This window comes from Pseudophryne corroboree, chromosome 3, assembly GCF_028390025.1.
Source record: "Pseudophryne corroboree isolate aPseCor3 chromosome 3, aPseCor3.hap2, whole genome shotgun sequence".
NCBI classification, from domain to species: Eukaryota; Metazoa; Chordata; class Amphibia; order Anura; family Myobatrachidae; genus Pseudophryne; species Pseudophryne corroboree.
The window spans coordinates 211,216,718-211,237,722 of NC_086446.1; the positions used below are offsets into that span (position 1 = coordinate 211,216,718).

Genomic DNA, 21,005 nt, shown 5'->3' on the forward strand with positions numbered 1-21,005 from the left:
TGCCGGACTGGCGGGAGACACCGCAGGCTATGATTGGCTGGACACTACAGGAGGTGACTGGCTCAGGAAACATTCCCGCCCATTCTGGAAGCTTTGGGACGTCGACATCATACTAATTACCCAATATCCCTCATGGATGCTAGAGAAAATAGGATTTTAATTACCTACAGGTAAATCCTTTTCTCGTAGTCCATAAGGGATATTGGGCGCCCGCCTCAGTGCGTTGGCTTTTCTGCAGGTTGTCTCTTATATGGTTACCTGTTCAGCTGTTGCTGTTGTTGTTAACAGCCGTTGCTGGTTGTTTTATGTTATTGGTGTGCTGGTGTGTGAATCTCACCACTCATTGGGGGTCATTCCGAGTTGTTCGCTCATTATTTTTTTCTCTCAACGGAGCGATTAGTCACTAATGCGCATGCGCAATGTCCGCAGTGCGACTGCGCCAAGTAAATTTACTATGCAGTTAGGTATTTTACTCACGGCATTACGAGGTTTTTTCTTCGTTATGGTGATCGGAGTGTGATTGACAGGAAGTGGGTGTTTCTGGGCGGAAACTGGCCGTTTTATGGGTGTGTGCGAAAAAACGCTACCGTTTCTGGGAAAAACGCGGGAGTGGCTGGAGAAACGGAGGAGTGTCTGGGCGAACGCTGGGTGTGTTTGTGACGTCAAACCAGGAACGAAACTGACTGAACTGATCGCAGATGCCGAGTAAGTCTGGAGCTACTCAGAAACTGCTAAGAAGTGTCTATTTGCAATTCTGCTAATCTTTCGTTCGCAATTTTGATAAGCTAAGATTCACTCCCAGTAGGCGGCGGCTTAGCGTGTGCAAAGCTGCTAAAACCAGCTTGCGAGCGAACAACTCGGAATGACCCCCATTGTTGTTATGTTCCTTCTCTCAAGTATGTCCTTTCTCCTGCGGGCACTATTTTACATATAACTGCTTGTGGGAGGGGGCATAGAGGGGAGGAGCCAGCACACCCAGTTGAAGAAATGTAAAGTGCACCGGCTCCTTTGGACCCCGTCTATACCTCATCATACTAATTCGCCAATATCACTTATGGACTACGAGAAAAGGACTTACCGGTAGGTAATTAAAATCCTATTTTTTTTATGCACTGGACATAATCTTGCAAGAAAATAGCTCCACGAAGTGCTGTGCCAAAAACTTGGCCAGGCCACACATCACAAGGGCAAAAGGTTTCTGCACATAAGTGTCCCTAAAAACAAGAACAATAACACAGAAACAGACTATACTGCAATAAAGTACAGTAAGTAGGAAATGTTTGTTATACATCTAATTATGCTTCCATGTGCATACATGGCTTCATAAATCAAAATGTTTTATTTTACATAGATCACTAGAAAATATTTCCTATTTAGAATAACCAGTATTGCAACTTTGCACTTAGATACAGAGTCCTCTATGTTGAACTCACCAGATAAGGAAGGAAAATATTTACAAATGGGAGGTATTCCAGAATGTCAATAAATAAAAAATAAATAAATTGTGCATTACACAAATGGGCTGATTTATGTTTGTAAGTAAAGCAAAAAAGCAAGTGACTTTGTGTCTGGAACAAACCATGTTGCCATGCACGGGGAGTTATATTTTTTCTGTGCATGGTAAATACTGGCCGATTTTGCATGTAGCCCACAAATGAAAAACGCTTTATTTTTACACTGCAATTTAGATTTCAAACTGAGCACACTCCACCCAAATCTAAATCTTTCTGCACATGTTACATCTGCCCCACCTGCAGTACAACATGGTTTTGCCCATTTGCTTGCTTTTTTAATTTACTTACAACATGAATCAGGCTCCAAATACAGTAAAGTTTACATGGTTAGAGACATCCTGTGGATTCCTGACAAGTTGCGCCCATCACTCTTCCTGACACAACAATGTAAATTTCTTGAAAGAAGTGTTTTTTGACTGGGTGGATGAAGGTTGAGAGGCCAATCCATTCTGTCTCTATTTAAACAGTCTCTGTACTCTGCACATCAACGGGATCAATAAACCTTTCTACAGTAGTTGATTCTAACTTACTTTAAGCCCTCAGTGGGCAGTGTGGCATTTTGTACTATGATTGAAATTTCGACAAAAAAAATGACTGCATTGTGGAGTTAACACAAGAATATATTAGTGAAAATGTTAATATCTGGAAGACTAATGATCTAGAAAAGCTTGGATTAGGATAAAAGGAACCTTACACAAACAGATAGCAAACAATAAAAACATCATATCTTATGACCAGTTTTATTAATGTCAAGGGTAATACTTTGCAACTAATTAAACAAACTTTATGATCTGTGTGTTTCCCTTTTCATAATAATCAATACGTAATTTGTTGAAAGCTCTATCCTTTACGTATGGTGCTATGGAACCCATGTGGTGCCGTAGAAATTATATTATTAGTAGTATTAGTATTATTATTATTATTATTATTAATATAATGTTACCTTTCGTAGTTTATAAAGAGACTAAAATGCATAAAAATAAATACTAGGAGGCATATTTAGCAAAGTTGTTTTTTTTATAAAATTATGCAAAAACCCCAGTTTCTGAATACTTTTATGTATCACCGTTATGTAATGACAGCATAATGCAGGAGAGTTCACAAAAATCTCTTGCAAAATGCTAACTACTGCTCCAGCTTGCAGTCCCCATTATTGTCCATGTGGCCTCTAGTCTATTCCACACAGTGGCTCACGCAGGGGGGATTTCTGAGTACATAGAAACCACTCCTGATGGGACAACTTTTTTTTTGCATGTATACAGGGCCTCTAAGGTGTGGGGGGGAATGGGTACGGCAGGAGCCTGGATCCACAGCCACCTCCCCCCCTACTTTACGGGTGTGGTTCATTGGGTCGACAGTAACTAGGTCGACACAGTCATTAGGTTGACGTGGAAAAGATCGACATGACAAAAGGTCAACTTTTTTATTAATTTTCTTCATAAAGTGACCGGGAACCCCAATTAGTGCACCGTGTCACCCACACATGGCTCGCTTCGCTCGGCACAGGTTACTATTCCCAATCGTAGTCCACGTGGATCGTAAAGTATGAAAAAGTTCCAAAAATTAAAACATTTTTAAAAAAACTCATGTTAACCTTTGCATGTGTTGACTTAATACATGTCGACCTAAGTGCAGTTGAACTAAAGACCGGGTACCCTTCCTTACTGGGCAGCAGCAGCTTTCCTCTCCTCAACCCAGCACATTCTGCTATGTGCAGGGCAGCAGTGTGTAGCAGCAGCCTCTGCCTGTGCAGGTAGGGGGAGAGTGATCACACGGATTGCGCTCTCCCCTCAAATTGCTCCTGTCTTTTTTTTTTTACTTAATTTTTTCATTAAGAATGTGTGGCCATAATTCAATCATTTAGGCCATGCCCCCTAAATTTTACCCAGGCCCGGTCTGCACATAGCGGGCATAACCATGTACAAATTATTATTCCGGCTGTGGTGCACATGCTGAAAATAATTGTGCTACTTTTTTTTTATAAAATGTACATTTTGTTTTGTTGCACAATAATTTTTTGCCATTTTGCTACAGAATACAAAAGGTACTAAGGGGTACTGCAACATTTTCACTGTCTGTTGCACCACTGATTTTAATCCAATAAATAAAAGGCAAGGTGATCAAACACTATATATTCATTTTCCTGCAGAAATCACCAAAACGTCAGAATTTTCAGATAAAACAAGATTACCATATATTTTTTTCGGGAGGCAGTCAATTTACCACCTGTCGGGATCCCGGCTGTCAGGATACCAACACTGTAATCCCAACACCCGGTGAAACGACGACAGCCGGGAATCCCGACTGCCGCCTGGAATCCCCACTTGGGTCCTAGGGGGAATATAACCCTGTGGAGTCCGAAGATCACCACCGGGCCCAAAGCGTGGCAACGGGACATGCTGCGCTCGCCGCTGGTATCCCGGTGTCGGTCTCCTTATCACCGGGATCCCAACAGCCGGGATATAACACTGATCCCATTATTTCAGGTGGACAGAGACTAACATGTTCTAAAGGAAGAAATTGTTATATAAAAAAAAAAAAGAGGGGATCACACGTTTTAATAAGAGAATTGCTGCATACAGTATCTGCATTAACATAGTACTTGCACAGTTGGAAATTAAATATCATTGTAAGAACACAATGCAGCATCATGTGATCATCGGTGTAGAGAAGGATGTTTGCACACAAACACATTAGGCTCCACGGCAGGATCAACAATTGCTTCTTGCTATTTAAATCACAACAATAGGTCATCTGTGTGGTTTGCTGTGCTATGCAAAGTTTAGACTTCCAACTGTGTGACTAGTCAAAGCAATATGCTGCCAGTGCGACAGACTATGCAGCTCAAGCTGTGTGGTACTACAAGTACCAGCATGCCAGAGACTGAGTAGCTATATTACAGTAAGCAAAATGGAGTCTATAGAAAACTAGAAAATGTTTTTAGTTACATGAATTCCCTTTCCAGGAAGAAATAAAGTAAAAGAATGATTGTTTTTTTCATTTTCTTCTAATATATGAAAGTGCCAGAATATCTAAAATACATGATGAATATTTATAAACAAAAGCTATTTAGATAGTACATTTATGACTGGTATTACCTAGAGATTATTAGCTAGGCTACAGATAATTATCTCCAGGCAGAAGCAAGCCCAATATGCTTGCTACAGCAGACTCTCCAATTATAATGACCCCTTCCATCAGGTATCCTGCTCTGCTTCCTCTTAATTTATGATGGCTGTAACCTGTGTTAAAACACCCTTCTTACCAGTAACTACAGTAGTTCAACACAGGTGATGGCAATCCTAAATTAAGAGGGAGGCACAGAAGCAGAGAATTTTGTACCTCATGGAAGGGGTCATGTTGGAGGGTCTGCTACAGCTAGTAGCACACAACAGGATGTCACTCACAGGCAATATGGCTCCTGTCTTTGGATTGCTCTGGTGCTGAATCACAGTGTGTGAGCCTGACTGCATTCATTGTAGCTCAGCCCTGGCTATTTGCAATAGGCGGATTCATAATCCTCCCCTCCCTCCTCCTGGGCATTCAGCTAAAGCAGCAGCAGCAGCTGGAGCAAGTGACAGACACACAGGCTGATCCTAGAGTTGCTTGGTAATCCCTTGTGTAGACATGGTAAGGTGATTTTTTTTCATAAAATACATTTGCTTTTTATTGTAATTTTAGACATTTTAGTTTGGGAGAAATAACTTGTTTCCTCTGCAACTGTTGCAATCACAGGTGAGGAATTGGAGAGGTAGAAGTCAAAGTGCATTAGTTAATGAATAGCCTAGAGAGCAATGTAGCATGATAAGATTGGGACTATAAACTTTACAATGCTGGGTAATACACATACTGAGCATGATAAAAAAAAAAAGTGCTTTTATTTTCCTTGAAACTTTATTATTTGTCTATGTTATATTCTTATTGTTGTGGTTTTTTTTAATTCAATACAGTCGCAGGAATAATAAATAAACCTCATGCAGTTAAACTACCAACCGTATCGCTTTTAATATAAGGAGTAGCTTCATAATATGTATTCAAAACTTTTATAGTATAGGGGAGAATTCAACTGGTTTTCCCCGCGGCTGCCACTAGATAGCACCTGATGGTTGTTGCTCCGTTTGGGTGCAAGCAGCCATGGGGGCACATTTCAACTCACAGCACTTTGCACTCAAAGCAGCACTTTATACGAGTTTAGGCGAATTGTGAGGCTAAACCCAGTTCTAATAATAAGTGGGCTCGATGGGGCGAACAATTGAATTGCTCTGATGGGTGCCCACAAAACAACTGAATCCCCCCTCTCCATAAAATCTTAGTGGCATGACCTAGTAAAAGTTCAAAACATGGGGTACAGTAACCTAACAGCATAACCTAACATACATAAACTTTTATCAGATAATATAAAATCTGTGGTAAAAGGTTAGTGTACCCCATGTCCGGAACTTTTACTAAATAAAATAACCCATTTATCATTGAAATGTGCTACTAGTACAATAGATTGTATTGGTAGGAGCGAGACACAAATAAAGTACATAAACCAGACTAGGGGGTAAATTTACTAAGATGGGAGTTCTATTTAAGATGGGATGTTGCCCATAGCAACCAATCAGATTCCAGGTATTATCTTCTAGAAGGTGCTAGATAAATGAGCAGTAAAATCTGATTGGTTGCTATGGGTAACATCCCATATTAAATAGAACTCCCACCTTAGTAAATTTACCCCTTTGTATTTAAAGCACATTTTTTTTTTCTGTAAGTTATCTATTTTCTTAGAACATTTATGTGAATGAGACCTCTTTCTTGTCCTAGTGAAAAGTGTTCTGTATGAACTTGCAATGTTGGGATTTCAACCCACAAAGATATATCTGATTAATGGATAAGGTTAATGGCCAGTTGACCAGTAGATGTATGTGGACCTGAAAGAAAGAAATTGTATGGATGAGCTGAGGCTTGTGCACTTAAAGGGCGATATTCAATTGTTTTATTTGCTGGCAGCCGCTAGATGGCGCCTAATTTTAACTTATTCGGGTGAGATTGGCTACCAGAGCTGATATTTCAGCTTGCCACCCTCAAGAGTGGCAAGCTGAAATGTACAAAAAGTGACTTGTTTGGGCACCGATTTTATACACTGACAAAATTTCTAGTTCAGAAGATTCCACAGATACCATACATTTTATTCATGGCGGTTTCTACCAGCGTACAAGCCATGTGATCACATGGGGCGCCCACTGCGACACCTGGTGGCTGATATTACCGCTCCCCTCCTCCCAGCCATAGTATTCCACTCGCTAGGTTGAGTTTCACGAAATGCTGGGGTTGCGTTGTGACATCACGACGCAAGTGCATAATTTCGCAAAACTGCATCCAGCGAGCAGAGTACGATGGCTGGGAGAAGGGGGAGCAGGTAATAGCAGGGAGAGCATTCTGCTGGAACTGCTCTGTGGAGTCTGAGTCATCTATTCATTTGCAGCGCAAGTACCTCTGCTGCTTCTGCTTACTGGAGTTAATGGAGGCACCATTATGGAGCAGACTGAATCACAAGCATCTGTGGGCACCTTGCTGGCAAAAATTAAACCCTGTGTTGGCACCCACAGATTAACGTGCAGTATGTGGTTGATATTTTACATGTGTGGCATAATATTGTGCAGGGCAGTGGCAAACGCAGGATTTGCATGGGGGGGTTTCCAGAACTGGGCGGAGCCAATCACGGGGGTGGGGACTGAGGTGACCCAGTATATGCTGGGTCCGTAAAACTAGTGTGTGTGTGTGTGTATGTATGTATGTGTATGTATATATATATATATATATATATATATATATATATATATCTACACACATATATATATATATATATATATATATATATCTACACACATATATATATATATATATATATATATATATATATATATACACACACACACACACACACACACACACACACACACACACACACACACACACACACACACACGTGGTCTTCAGTATGCCGGCGGTCGGGCTCCCGGCGACCAGCATACCGGCGTCGGGAGCCTGACCGCCGGCATACCGACACTTATTCTACCTCGTGGGGGTCCACGACCCCCTTGAGGGAGAATAGAATAGTGTGGCGCGCGTAGCGTGCCCGCAAGGGGCTCATTTGCGCTCGCCACACTGTTGGTAAGCCGGCGGCCGGTATGCTGGTCGCCGGGAGGCCGGCCGCCGGGAGATCGTAGTGAACCCTTATACACATATACATAGCATATTAAACATGCATACATATATATATATATATATATATATATATATATATATATATATATATACACACACACATACAGTACACATATGTGTGTGTGTGTTTATATGTATGTATGTATATACATGTGTATATATGTAGGCACATGGATATATATGTACTATAATTAAAATAAAGTAAACTTTTATTGCACTTGCAAGTGCCACCAGGAAGACAGCAGGCTGCAGAGAACGCTAGACAGTCATTAATAATACTCATGCAGCTAAAAAAAAAAAAAAAAAAAAAAAATTTTTTTTTATTAGTGGAGGGGGGTTTCTGGGTACTCGGAAACCCCCCCTGGGTGCGCCACTGCAGGGGGCATTATTGTGTGGAGCATAATAAGGAGGATCTTTTTCTTTCCGGTGGTGGCTGAGGTCTGTTGGTGCAGGGTCAAAAAATGGGGTGTGAGGTAGTCTTTTCCTGTGAGGCCACGCCCATTTGTGTGAGGCCACACACTCTCATCTTTGGGACGGTGCAATTTAAAATGTCTATGGGGGTGGTGCTTTTCTTTTTTACTGTTCGCACTGGGAGTTAAATTGTCTAGAAACATCACTGATTTTAATCATAGCACCATATTTACAACAAGATAGATCAATATGACAATTCTGTTGTGTTTTAAACTGTTACCTTATGTAGAGAATGAGTGCATATATTTTAGTGTAGAAGCATTTGGTAGGGAGCAGGAACTTGACAAATATTGTGTGCATCAATTTTTATGCCCCACTGTAGCCCACACGCCAAAAACCGGTGTTTGTTGCCTCTCTGTTTTAAACCTATACTAAAAACAGATTTTGCTAGGAACACACAGACAAAAGATTCAGCATTCTTGACTGGAACAGAAATTCAAGGAACATTGTAAAGGATGTTTGTGATTTTCAAATTTGCAGTTGGTTCTGTTTAAGTTTCGTACAGTATATCTGCTGCAAATAAAGTTGGCCTGTAGTGTTGAATGCATGGCTGGTTGCTGAGAGTATGTACAGTACCTTGTTTGTTTTTGTTCTATGAACGCTCTGCAAACAAGCGCATGTCTCAATGGGTGATGTAAAAGGGAATGCATCAGGCACATCTCCCCTTGTGATTTACGGGTGTAACAAGGCTGTAACAGGTTTCTGAAGCAAGTGAGGATGTGTCTAGTCAATCACAGGATAGTTGTCTGGGAGCGAAATTACACCTGTTATTAGATGTACAGTATCTTTTGTAGCAAGTATAGACTGGTGCAACTGGGCACTAATAATGGTAATGACTGGCATCTGACCAAGCGTATAGCTAGGGTTTGCTTGCAAAGATGGATCAAGTCTGCATAAAGAAGGCTATCGACATTTTGGCCTGTGCATGTCAGGCAGGAACAATTACAGATGGCTTGTATTCAACTTTGCACAAGCTCCTATATGTGCATTATAACGGTGCTTTTCTGTTGTGTGGTTTTGTTTTGTTTTTGTTTTTTGTTTTTTTATTAAAATGTTACAGGCCTCTGTGGACATGAAGTGGATTGTGCAGCAGAGGAGATGATTTGCAGAAAATGTACACAGAGACCGTATTTTGGTTTATTGAACATTACTCAATAGCTAAATACAAGTATAATGTGAAACACAAGAGCAGACATCTGGAAGCCTTTCTAGATGTTTTTGATGAAAAACAACTAGATGAAAATCACATGTTTTATTTTTTTTTCCCAGCCACATTTCAGTTTATACGCCTTGGTTAGATGGAAGGCTTCCTATTTTGTTGCTTGGAAATATGCTTGATTACATTTCAACTGGCAAGACATTATTATTATTATTATTATTATTATTATTATTATTATCCTTTATTTATATGGCGCCACAAGGGATCCACAGCGCCCATTACACAGTACATAATCAAATGAGCAAACAAGAAAATGGCACAGTTCAAGACAATATAGGACAGGTATAGAAAACCCGGGGTTAGGCGCCATCAAAGGGAGTAAGGAGTATAAGATAGTGTAAGTAAGAAAAGGAAAGGCACATGAAAAGTCCCTGCTCTTGCGAGTTTACAGATTGTAAGCTTGCAAGAGCAGGGACTTCTCATGTGCCTTTCCTTCTGTTAAACCCTCACCTTTTTAGATTAAAAGGTGAGGGTTTAATAGACTGGGGTGGCACAGAAGGGGTAGACAGTGAGCATAGAGAAGAGGGTTAGGAGGAGAGTTGGCTAGGTTTGGTGAAGAAGTGGGTCTTGAGAGCTTGTTTGAAGTTTTGTAGAATGGTGGAGAGTTGGATGGGGAGAGGTAGAGAATTCCAGAGAAGTGGTGCAGTACGTACAACATCTTGTAGGTAGAAGTGGGGCGAGGTAATCAGTTGTCAGGAGAGATGGCGTGCATTAGCAGAGCGAAGAAGACGGATGGGAATGTAAAGAGAGATAAGGTCAGAGATGTAAGAGGGAGAAGAGTGGGTGAGGGCTTTGTTCTTGAGTGTGAGAAGCTTGAATTGCATTCTGAATGGGAAGGGTAGCCAGTGAAGGTCCTGCAAGAGAGGGGATGTGGATGTAGTACATTTGGTGAGGAAGATAAGCCGGGCAGCAGCATTTAGGATAGGTTGGAGTGGAGAGAGACATTTTTGAGGGAAGCCAGATAGGAGGAGATTGCAGTAGTCCAATCTGGAGATGACCAGTGAGTGGATGAGGTTCATAGTAGCGTCCTGGGTGACAAAGGGTCTGATCCTGGAGGTGTTTTTGAGTTGGAAATGGCAGGTTTGTGAGAGGTACTGAATGTGTGGTTTGAAGGAGAGGGAGGAGTCAAGGATTACTCCAAGACATCGCACTTGGGGGCTAGAGGAGATAGTTGTGCCATCAATGGATAATGAAATTGTGGGTGGTGAGGTTATGCGGGAGGGAAGATGATCAGCTCAGTCTTAGACATGTTAAGTTTAAGAAAGCGCTGGGACATCCAGGAGGAGATAGCAGAGAGACAGTTGGAGATATGAGTGAGGAGAGCAGGGGAGAAAAGTTAGATTAGAGTATCATCAGCATAGAGATGATATTTTAAGTCAAAAGAGCTAATAAGCTAACCTAATGAGGATGTGTAGAGAGAGAAAAGGAGAGGCCCAAGAACAGAACCTTGGGGGACACCTACTGGTAGAGGAAGTGGAGGGGAGGTGGAGTCATGAGAGGAGACAGAGAAGGAACGGTCAGAAAGGTAGGAGGACAGCCAGGAGAAAGCAGTATCACGCAAACCAAGTGAGTAAAGGATTTGCAGGAGGAGAGGGTGGTCTACAGTGTCAAAAGCAGCAGAGAGGTCAAGGAGAATAAGCAGAGAGTAGTGGCCCGTGGATTTAGCAGCAAGGAGGTCATTGCAGACTTTCGTGAGGGCAATTTCAGTGGAGTGCTGAAGACAGAAACCAGACTGAAAAGGTTCAAGCAGTGAGTGGGAAGAAAGAAAGACAGTGAGGCGGTTGTAGACAATACGCTCAATGAGTTTGGAGGCAAAAGGGAGAAGAGAGATGGGTCAGTAGTTGGAGAGATTGGTTGGATCAAGGGTTGTTTTTTTTAAGAATAGGGGAGATAAGTGCGTGCTTGAAGACAGAAGGGACAGTGCCTGATGAGAGTGAGAGATTGAATAGATGGGAACAGGCAGAAGAAGAGAGCAAGCGGAGAAGGCAAAATGCTGTCATTCCAGAAACAAAAACAATGGTTTAGGCAAAATAGACAAGCAGAAATGTCCCTTTTTTAATGTATTTCATAGTTGCCGACTTCTGGTTTGCCTCCTGCAGAAGAATGGCAACCACGTCAGCAAGGTGTCATGCGGCAGAAGTGGGTGTTGTGGTGGGCATGAGCATTGTGTCCCCACCCCTCGCCATATAATGTGGTGATTATCGGCATTGTAAAGTGGGGACCACAAGTACGTGATTCTTCACAAATCTTGTCATCGGCCGTGCAGACTGAGTGAAGTGGGCAGCTGCATGATGCCTGCAGGGACTTGACTACTCTTCTGGGCACCAAGAGACTCACCTAAGATTCAAGAGTCCCAGATGTTTTGGGGGAGTAGCCAAGTATGATGTATTCTATGAAAAGCAAATCCATGAATGAAGCGTAAAATTTGTTTGTACCTTTTTACATCTGTATGGTACCTTTTTTTGTGGACAATTGCATTCCTTTCATTTTTACTCTTCTTACCTTGTACATACATGTCTATTTCTGTGTTCACCATAGCAGTAGATATCTATGTGACGGTATACTAAACAAGGTTCAAAGACACCATTTAACAAAGAATCAGGCCAGCATATGTACTTGCTATCAGAAAGTAATTTAGACATTTGCAGAGAGCGTTAGCTTTGGGTGGGTTATTTTGTTTCTGTGCAGGGTAAATACTGGCTGCTGTATTTTTACACTGCAATTTAGATTTTAGTTTGAACACACGCCCCCCAAATCTAACTCTCTCTGCACATGTTATATCTGACCCCCCCCCTGCAGTGCACATGGTTTTGCCCAACTGCTAACAAATTTGCTGCTGCGATCAACTCTGAATTACCCCCCCCCCCCCCCACCCGTATTCACTGCTCCAAAATGTCTAACTTGCTTTCTGATAGCAAGTAAAATTGTGACTTTTCAGCCCTGATCTCTTCCAAGTTTTCCATAACAGTCCAGAAGTACCCCCATCGGATTGGGATTGAAATGCCGTTTGACGGGATGCTGGCGGTCAGAATACCGCCCGCGGCATCCTGGTGATCAGAATCCCGACAGGGGAAGATAAGTACACTTACCTTCCTCCGATGGCCCCCTAACTTTTTGATCCTGGGCCATGGATATGAAGATCTAGGGAAAAGTAAACATACTATACTGTAGGTTGCAATGCGATATCTGTCATGAATGAAATATCTCAAATAACCATCCTAGCTGTTCATATCAGGGGTTCGAAAGGCTAATATTAAAGGATCAATAATCCCTATTCTAAATTATACTCTGCCCATCAATTTAGTTCTGATTTTTCTAAACTGTGTATGTTTAATAATGATACAAGTAATACAGCTTTTTCTAAGCCGATCATGTTTTCCTTTTTAAAAAACTGCATGACAGATACTTTAAAGTGGCTCTCTGGTTGCTAAGAATAGAGAGGTGATTGCTGTTTTGTAAGCACATTGTTATTGTGGGAAAATCTTTAACACATTTTATGTAATTAGACAAGTGATAATTATAAAAAAATAAAATATCATGTACTATTATCTAATCTCCACTACAATCCGTCTTTGTCTTGTAAATTAATTCTGTCATTGTGATTTTTGCCCTCTAATAATTCAGTCTTGTTATTGCTTTCAGCCTTTGTTACGATGATGGAGCAGTATCTATATTTTTCATCTAGTTGCTAAGATACAGAAACCGTCACTTTCATTGAGCTTCACCATGAAATGAGCAATACACTATATGTAACCTTTTGCTGTTTTACTTTTATGAGTTTTACTAAGCTTAAACAAACATGATGTGGAGTGAGGGAAGGCCTCTCTCTGTACAGTCCTAGCTTTTATAGTCCTTGTTGAAGATTTTACACCATTTTTGAGACACCAGTGGAAATATAGACCAGCATAAAGCACTAAGTACTGTGCATGGGTTCACTACTATCTGCCGGCGGCCGGCCTCCCGGCGACCAGCATACCGGCGCCGGGAGGCCGGCCGCCGGCTTACAGACAGTGTGGCGAGCGCAAATGAGCCCCTTGCGGGCTCGCTGCGCTCGCCACGCTACGGGCACGGTGGCGCGCTAAGCGCGCCACACTATTTTATTCTCCCTCCAGGGGGGTCGTGGACCCCCACGAGGGAGAATAAGTGTCGGTATGCCGGCTGTCGGGCTCCCGGCGCCGGTATGCTGGTCCCCGGGAGCCCGACCGCCGGCATACTGAAGACCACCCCTGTGCATAAGTGAAAGGAAAATGTACCCAAAATGGTTATTTCTATTGATATGTCACATTAGTGTAGATCTAGGTCAGGGGTTCTCAAACTCGATCCTCAGGACCCCAGACAGTACATGTTTTGCAGGTAACCCAGTAAGTGCACAGGTGTATTAATTACTCACAGACACATTTTAAAAGGTCCACAGGTGGAGCTAATTATTTCACTTGTGATTCTGTGAGGAGACCTGCAAAACATGCACTGTGTGGGGTCCTGAGGACCGAGTTTGAGAACCTGTGATCTAGGTGGTTTGCAACAGGCAAGGCTATTCCTAGACAATTTGGGTCCAAATGCGAACAGTAAAAAAAAAATGTGCCAAACCTCCCTCCGATAGACACACAAAAGACTACCTTACACTCCAGTTTTTGACCCTGCACCAACAGACCTCAGCCACCACAGGAAATAAAATAAATATTAAGCCCCACACAGTAATGTCCCTTGCACCGTATTATGCCACACACCGCAATGCCCGTGATACATTATGCCCTACAGTAAGGCTTCTTATTACTTTTAAATTACCTGCTTATTTCCAGTGGTTTCATTCTCTGGGGGTCATAATCATTGCCATAGGTGTGTAATGATCGTTGCCAGGGGATTTATGATCTGGGAGTCGTGCTCGTTGCTATGGGTTGTATGGTCTGGGACTCATGCTCATTGGTGCAGAGTACTATGGGAAGAAGGAGAAGGAGCAGGTAATAGCAGCCAGCAGGTGTCGCGGCTGGCGCCCTGTGCGATCACACAGCCCACCCGCCGGTATAAACTGCACAGGTAATAGGCACCAGCAGAATATGTAATGACGTTTAGGCCACACAGAGATCCTTATCCAGGCTTGCAGGTTTGTTAGGAACAGCAGTAGCAGTACGGTGATCGCACAGCGGTGGTGATATAGATAGTAATAACGGTGTTGGCATGTGCAAGTAGAGAAAATCTTGGTGGTACTGTGTGCACCTGCAAAAAAAATGGGCATAACCGTGCATCATGAAAGGTGCGGCGACTTGAAACTAGGGCATGTCCACATAATACGCCACATGTTTCTCATCACTCTGGGATAATTTCTCCACAATCCATTCCAAATTCACCTTACCTGGTGGTTTCTCCGCAACGGAGAACCGCTGAAGAAATTGATCCTCCCTGGACATTCAGTAGATGTAAGAAATGTCATTATGGGATGGGGAGGGAGTGGTATCAGCGCACCTATATCGCTTCTCCCCCATGTATTACTGTGGCGGGTTGTGCTGAATGACAGGGGCACTATGCACTATAGATGGCACGCTGATGTGAGGGGCAATATACAAACACACCGACTGTTCCGATACCTGCAGGTATAGTTGCCCACTGCACAGCACTATCCCTGGCTGTTTGCTCCAACAGCTGGGGACTATGCATACAAATAATAATTTTTTATTCCCTGTAAATATGATCGCGGGTGCCATTGGGGTTTAATGACTACAGCATGCACACAATCCATGCAGTGCAGGTTCCGGACAGCAACTGCAGACGATGTGTGAAGTAGGTCCATACAAATAAAGGTCAAAATGCACAGAATCCTACATCTCCTATATAGTCTTTAGTCAGTATTCACTATTCATGTAGGAGACCACATGGTACAGAAGATGCCTGTTGGTGCGGGGATGTAACCAGTGTCATGATCATGTAAAAGAGATTTACCCAGACTCATTCCCCCTTTATCCGCTCCACTCTTTTGCCCCTTGTGTCTCGTCAGCCTCTTGTCCCATGTCTTTCCATCTTCCTGCCTGTGTCTCTTCAGACTCCTGCCTCATCACTCCAGCTTCCTGTGTCCTTAAGCCTCAATTCCCTCAAATAAATTGAACCATGGAAAGGGGCTCTACGATGCCAGGACATCTGCATGGTGACATGCAGACCCTTGCCTCTCCCCTCCTAAAAAAAAATAAGAATTTACTTACCGATAATTCTATTTCTCGGAGTCCGTAGTGGATGCTGGGGTTCCTGAAAGGACCATGGGGAATAGCGGCTCCGCAGGAGACAGGGCACAAAAGTAAAGCTTTTACAGGTCAGGTGGTGTGTACTGGCTCCTCCCCCTATGACCCTCCTCCAGACTCCAGTTAGGTACTGTGCCCGGACGAGCGTACACAATAAGGGAGGATTTTGAATCCCGGGTAAGACTCATACCAGCCACACCAATCACACCGTACAACTTGTGATCTAAACCCAGTTAACAGTATGATAACAGAGGAGCCTCTGAAAGATGGCTTCCTAAACAATAACCCGAATTAGTTAACAATAACTATGTACAAGTATTGCAGATAATCCGCACTTGGGATGGGCGCCCAGCATCCACTACGGACTCCGAGAAATAGAATTATCGGTAAGTAAATTCTTATTTTCTCTATCGTCCTAAGTGGATGCTGGGGTTCCTGAAAGGACCATGGGGATTATACCAAAGCTCCCAAACGGGCGGGAGAGTGCGGATGACTCTGCAGCACCGAATGAGAGAACTCCAGGTCCTCCTTTGCCAGGGTATCAAATTTGTAAAAATTTACAAACGTGTTCTCCCCTGACCACGTAGCTGCTCGGCAGAGTTGTAATGCCGAGACCCCTCGGGCAGGCGCCCAAGATGAGCCCACCTTCCTTGCGGAATGGGCCTTAACAGATTTAGGCTGTGGCAGGCCTGCCACAGAATGTACAAGTTGAATTTTGTTACAAATCCAACGAGCAATCGACTGCTTAGAAGCAGGTGCACCCAACTTGTTGGGTGCATACAGTATAAACAGCGAGTCAGATTTTCTGACTCCAGCCGTCCTTTAAATGTATATTTTTAAGGCTCTGACAACGTCCAACAACTTGGAGTCCTTCAAGTCGTCTGTAGCCGCAGGCACTACAATAGGCTGGTTCAGGTGAAACGCTGATACCACCTTAGGGAGAAAATGCGGACGCGTCCGCCGCTCTGCCCTATGTCGAATGGAAAATTAAATAAGGGCTTTTATAAAACAAAGCCGCCAGTTCAGATACTCTCCCGGCCGAAGCCAGGGCCAGTAACATAGTCACTTTCCATGTGAGATATTTCAAATCCACATTCTTTAGTGGTTCAAACCAATTGGATTTGAGGAAATCTAAAACTACATTTAGATCCCACGGTGCCACCTTAGGCACCACAGGAGGCTGTATATGCAGTACTCCTTTGATAAAAATCTGGACCTCAGGGACTGAGGCCAATTCTTTTTGGAAGAATATTGATATGGCCGAAATTTGAACCTTAATAGATCCCAATTTGAGACCCATAGACAATCCTGATTGCAGGAAATGTAGGAAAACGACCCAGTTGAAATTCCTCCATCGGAGCACTCCGCTGCTCGCACCACGCAACATATTTTCGCCAAATACGGCGATAATGCTTCGCGGTGACTTCCTTCCTTGCCTTTATCAAGGTAGGAATGACTTCTTCCGGAATGCCTTTTCCTTTTAGGATCTGGCATTCAAACGCCATGCCGTCAAACGCAGCCGCGGTAAGTCTTGAAAAAGACAAGGACCCTGCTGAAGCATGTCCCTTCTCAGAAGTAGAGGCCACGGATCGTCCGTGACCATCTCTTGAAGTTCCGGGTACCAAGTCCTTCTTGGCCAATCCGGAGCCACTAGTCTTACTCCTCTTTGCCGTATAATCCTCAATACCTTTGGTATGAGAGGCAGAGGAGGAAACACATATACCGACTGGTACACCCAAGGTGTTACCAGCGCGTCCACAGCTATTGCCTGCGGATCTCTTGACCTGGCGCAATATCTGTCCAGTGTTTTGTTGAGGCGAGACGCCATCATGTCCACCATTGGTTTTACCCAACGGTTTAATAGCATGTGGAAAACTTCTGGATGAAGTCCCCACTCTCCCGGGTGAAGGTCGTGCCTGCTGAGGAAGTCTGCTTCCCAGTTGTCCACGCCCGGGATGAATACTGCTGACAGTGCTATCACGTGATTCTCCGCCCAGCGAAGGATCCTGGCAGCTTCTGCCATTGCCCTCCTGCTTCTTGTGCCGCCCTGTCTGTTTACATGGGCGACTGCCGTGATGTTGTCCGACTGGATCAACACCGGTCTTCCTTGAAGCAGAGGTTCCGCCTGGCTTAGAGCATTGTAGATTGCTCTTAGTTCCAGAATGCTTATGTGAAGAGACTTTTTCAGGCTCGACCACACTCCCTGGAAATTTCTTCCCTGTGTGACTGCTCCCCAGCCTCTCAGGCTGGCATCCGTGGTCACCAGGATCCAATCCTGCATGCCGAATCTGCGGCCCTCCAATAGATGAGCCTCCTGCAACCACCACAGAAGGGATACCCTTGTCCTCGGCGACAGGGTTATCCGCAGGTGCATCTGAAGATGCGACCCTGACCATTTGTCCAACAGATCCCTTTGCATGGAATCTGCCGAAAGGGATTGCTTCGTAAGAAGCTACCATTTTTTCCCAGGACTCTTGTGCATTGATGTACAGACACCTTTCCTGGTTTTAGGAGGTTCCTGACCAGGTCAGATAACTCCTTGGCTTTTTCTTCGGGAAGAAAAACCTTTTTCTGAACTGTGTCCAGAATCATCCCCAGGAACAGCAGACGAGTTGTCGGCATTAATTGGGATTTTGGAATATTCAGAATCCATCCGTGCTGCTTTAGCACCTCTTGAGATAGTGCTAAACCCATCTCTAGCTGTTCTCTGGACCTTGCCCTTATTAGGAGATCGTCCAAGTATGGGATAATTAATACGCCTTTTCTTCGAAGAAGAAATATTATCTCGGCCATTACCTTTGTAAAGACCCGAGGTGCCGTGGACAAACCAAACGGCAGCGTCTGAAACTGATAGTGACAGTTTTGTACAACGAACCTGAGGTACCCCTGGTGTGAGGGGTAATTGGAACGTGGAGATACGCATCCTTGATGTCCAAGGATACCATAAAGTCCCCTTCTTCCAGGTTCGCTATCACTGCTCTGAGTGACTCCATCTTGAACTTGAACTTCTTTATGTACAGGTTCAAGGACTTCAGATTTAGAATAGGCCTTACCGAGCCATCCGGCTTCGGTACCACAAAAAGAGTGGAATAATACCCCTTCCCTTGTTGTAGAAGAGGTACCTTGACTATCACCTGCTGAGAATACAGCTTGTGAATGGCTTCCAAAACCGTCTCCCTTTCTGAGGGGGACGTTGGTAAAGCAGACTTCAGGAAACGGCGAGGTGGCTCTGTCTCTAATTTCAACCTGTACCCCTGAGATATTATCTGCAGGATCCAGGGATTTACCTGCGAGTGAGCCCACTGCGCGCTGTAATTCTTGAGACGACCGCCTACCGCCCCCGAGTCCGCTTGCGAAGCCCCAGCGTCATGCTGAGGCTTTTGTAGAAGCCGGGGAGGGCTTCTGTTCCTGGGAAGGAGCTGCCTGTTGCTGTCTCTTCCCTCGTCCTCTGCCTCGTGGCAGATATGAATAGCCCTTTGCTCTCTTATTTTTAAAGGAACGAAAGGGCTGCGGTTGAAAGGTCGGTGCCTTTTTCTGTTGGGGAGTGACTTGAGGTAGAAAGGTGGATTTCCCGGCCGTAGCCGTGGCCACCAAATCCGATAGACCGACCCCAAATAACTCCTCTACGCATCGCCTGTCCACTGTCGTGTCCATAAAGCTCTTCTGGCCGAAATGGACATAGCACTTACCCGTGATGCCAGTGTGCAGATATCTCCCTGTGCATCACGCATATAAAGAAATGCATCCTTTATTTGTTCTAACGACAGTAAAATATTGTCCCTGTCCAGGGTATCAATATTTTCGATCAGGGACTCTGACCAAACTACCCCAGCACTGCACATCCAGGCAGTCGCAATAGCTGGTCGTAGTATAACACCTGCATGTGTGTATATACCTTTTTGGATATTTTCCATCCTCCTATCTGATGGATCTTTAAGTGCGGCCGTCTCAGGAGAGGGTAACGCCACTTGTTTTGATAAGCGTGTTAGCGCTTTGTCCACCCTAGGAGGTGTTTCCCAGCGCTCCCTAACCTCTGGCGGGAAAGGGTATAAAGCCAATAACTTCTTTGAAATTAGCAGTTTTTTATCGGGGCACCCCACGCTTCATCACACACGTCATTTAATTCTTCTGATTCGGTAAAAACTACTGGTAGTTTTTTCACACCCCACATAATACCCTGTTTAGTGGTACCTGTAGTATCAGCTAAATGTAACATCTCCTTTATTGCCAAAATCATATAACGTGTGGCCCTACTGGAAAATACGGTTGATTCGTCACCTTCACCACCGGAATCAGTGCCTGTGTCTGGGTCTGTGTCGACCGACTGAGGCAAGGGGCGTTTTACAGCCCCTGACGGTGTTTGAGGCGCCTGGACAGGCACTAATTGAGTGTCCGGCCGCCTCATGTCGGCAAACGACTGCTTAAGCGAGTTGACGCTATCCCGTAATTCCACAAATAAAGGCATCCATTCTGGTGTCGACCCCCTAGGAGGTGACATCCTCATATTTGGCAATTGCTCCGCCTCCACACCAATAACGTCCTCATACATGTCGACACACACGTACCGACACACAGCAGACACACAGGGAATGCTCTATACGAAGACAGGACCCACTAGCCCTTTGGGGAGACAGAGGGAGAGTCTGCCAGCACACACCAAAAAGCGCTATATATGACAGGGATAGCCTTATGATTAAGTGCTCCCTTATAGCTGCTTTTATATTAATATATATTGCCATTTATTTTGCCCCCCCTCTCTGTTATACCCTGTTTCTGTAGTGCAGTGCAGGGGAGAGACCTGGGAGCCTTCCTGACCAGCGGAGCTGTGACAGAAAATGGCGCCGTGTGCTGAGGAGATAGGCCCCGCCCCTTTTTCGGCGGGCTCGTCTCCCGCTATTTAGTACATTTAGGCAGGGGTAAATATCTCCATATAGCCTCTGGGGCTATATGTGAGGTATTTTTAGCCTTTTTAAAGGTTTTCATTTGCCTCCCAGGGCGCCCCCCTCCCAGCGCCCTGCACCCTCAGTGACTGCCGTGTGAAGTGTGCTGAGAGGAAAATGGCGCACAGCTGCAGTGCTGTGCGCTACCTTAAGAAGACTGCAGGAGTCTTCAGCCGCCGATTCTGGACCTCTTCTTGCTTCAGCATCTGTGAGGGGGCCGGCGGCGTGGCTCCGGTGACCATCCAGGCTGTACCTGTGATCGTCCCTCTGGAGCTTCATGTCCAGTAGCCAAGAAGCCAATCCATCCTGCACGCAGGTGAGTTCACTTCTTCTCCCCTCTGTCCCTCGTTGCAGTGATCCTGTTGCCAGCAGGAATCACTGTAAAATAAAAAACCTAAGCTAAACTCTCTAAGCAGCTCTTTAT

General features: G+C 44.3%; 1 protein-coding gene across 1 annotated transcript in view; it reads left to right on the plus strand.

Annotated features, from left to right (window-relative positions):
* Window positions 1-4,899: 4,899 nt before the first annotated feature.
* PCBD1 (pterin-4 alpha-carbinolamine dehydratase 1) overlaps window positions 4,900-21,005 on the plus strand; it is a 34,091-nt gene continuing 17,985 nt past the window's right edge. Inside the window, exon 1 of the mRNA XM_063963430.1 lies at window positions 4,900-5,144. Coding sequence (XP_063819500.1) covers window positions 5,142-5,144 — 3 coding nt within the window. The 5' untranslated portion in view covers window positions 4,900-5,141. The remainder of the gene's footprint in view (window positions 5,145-21,005) is intronic.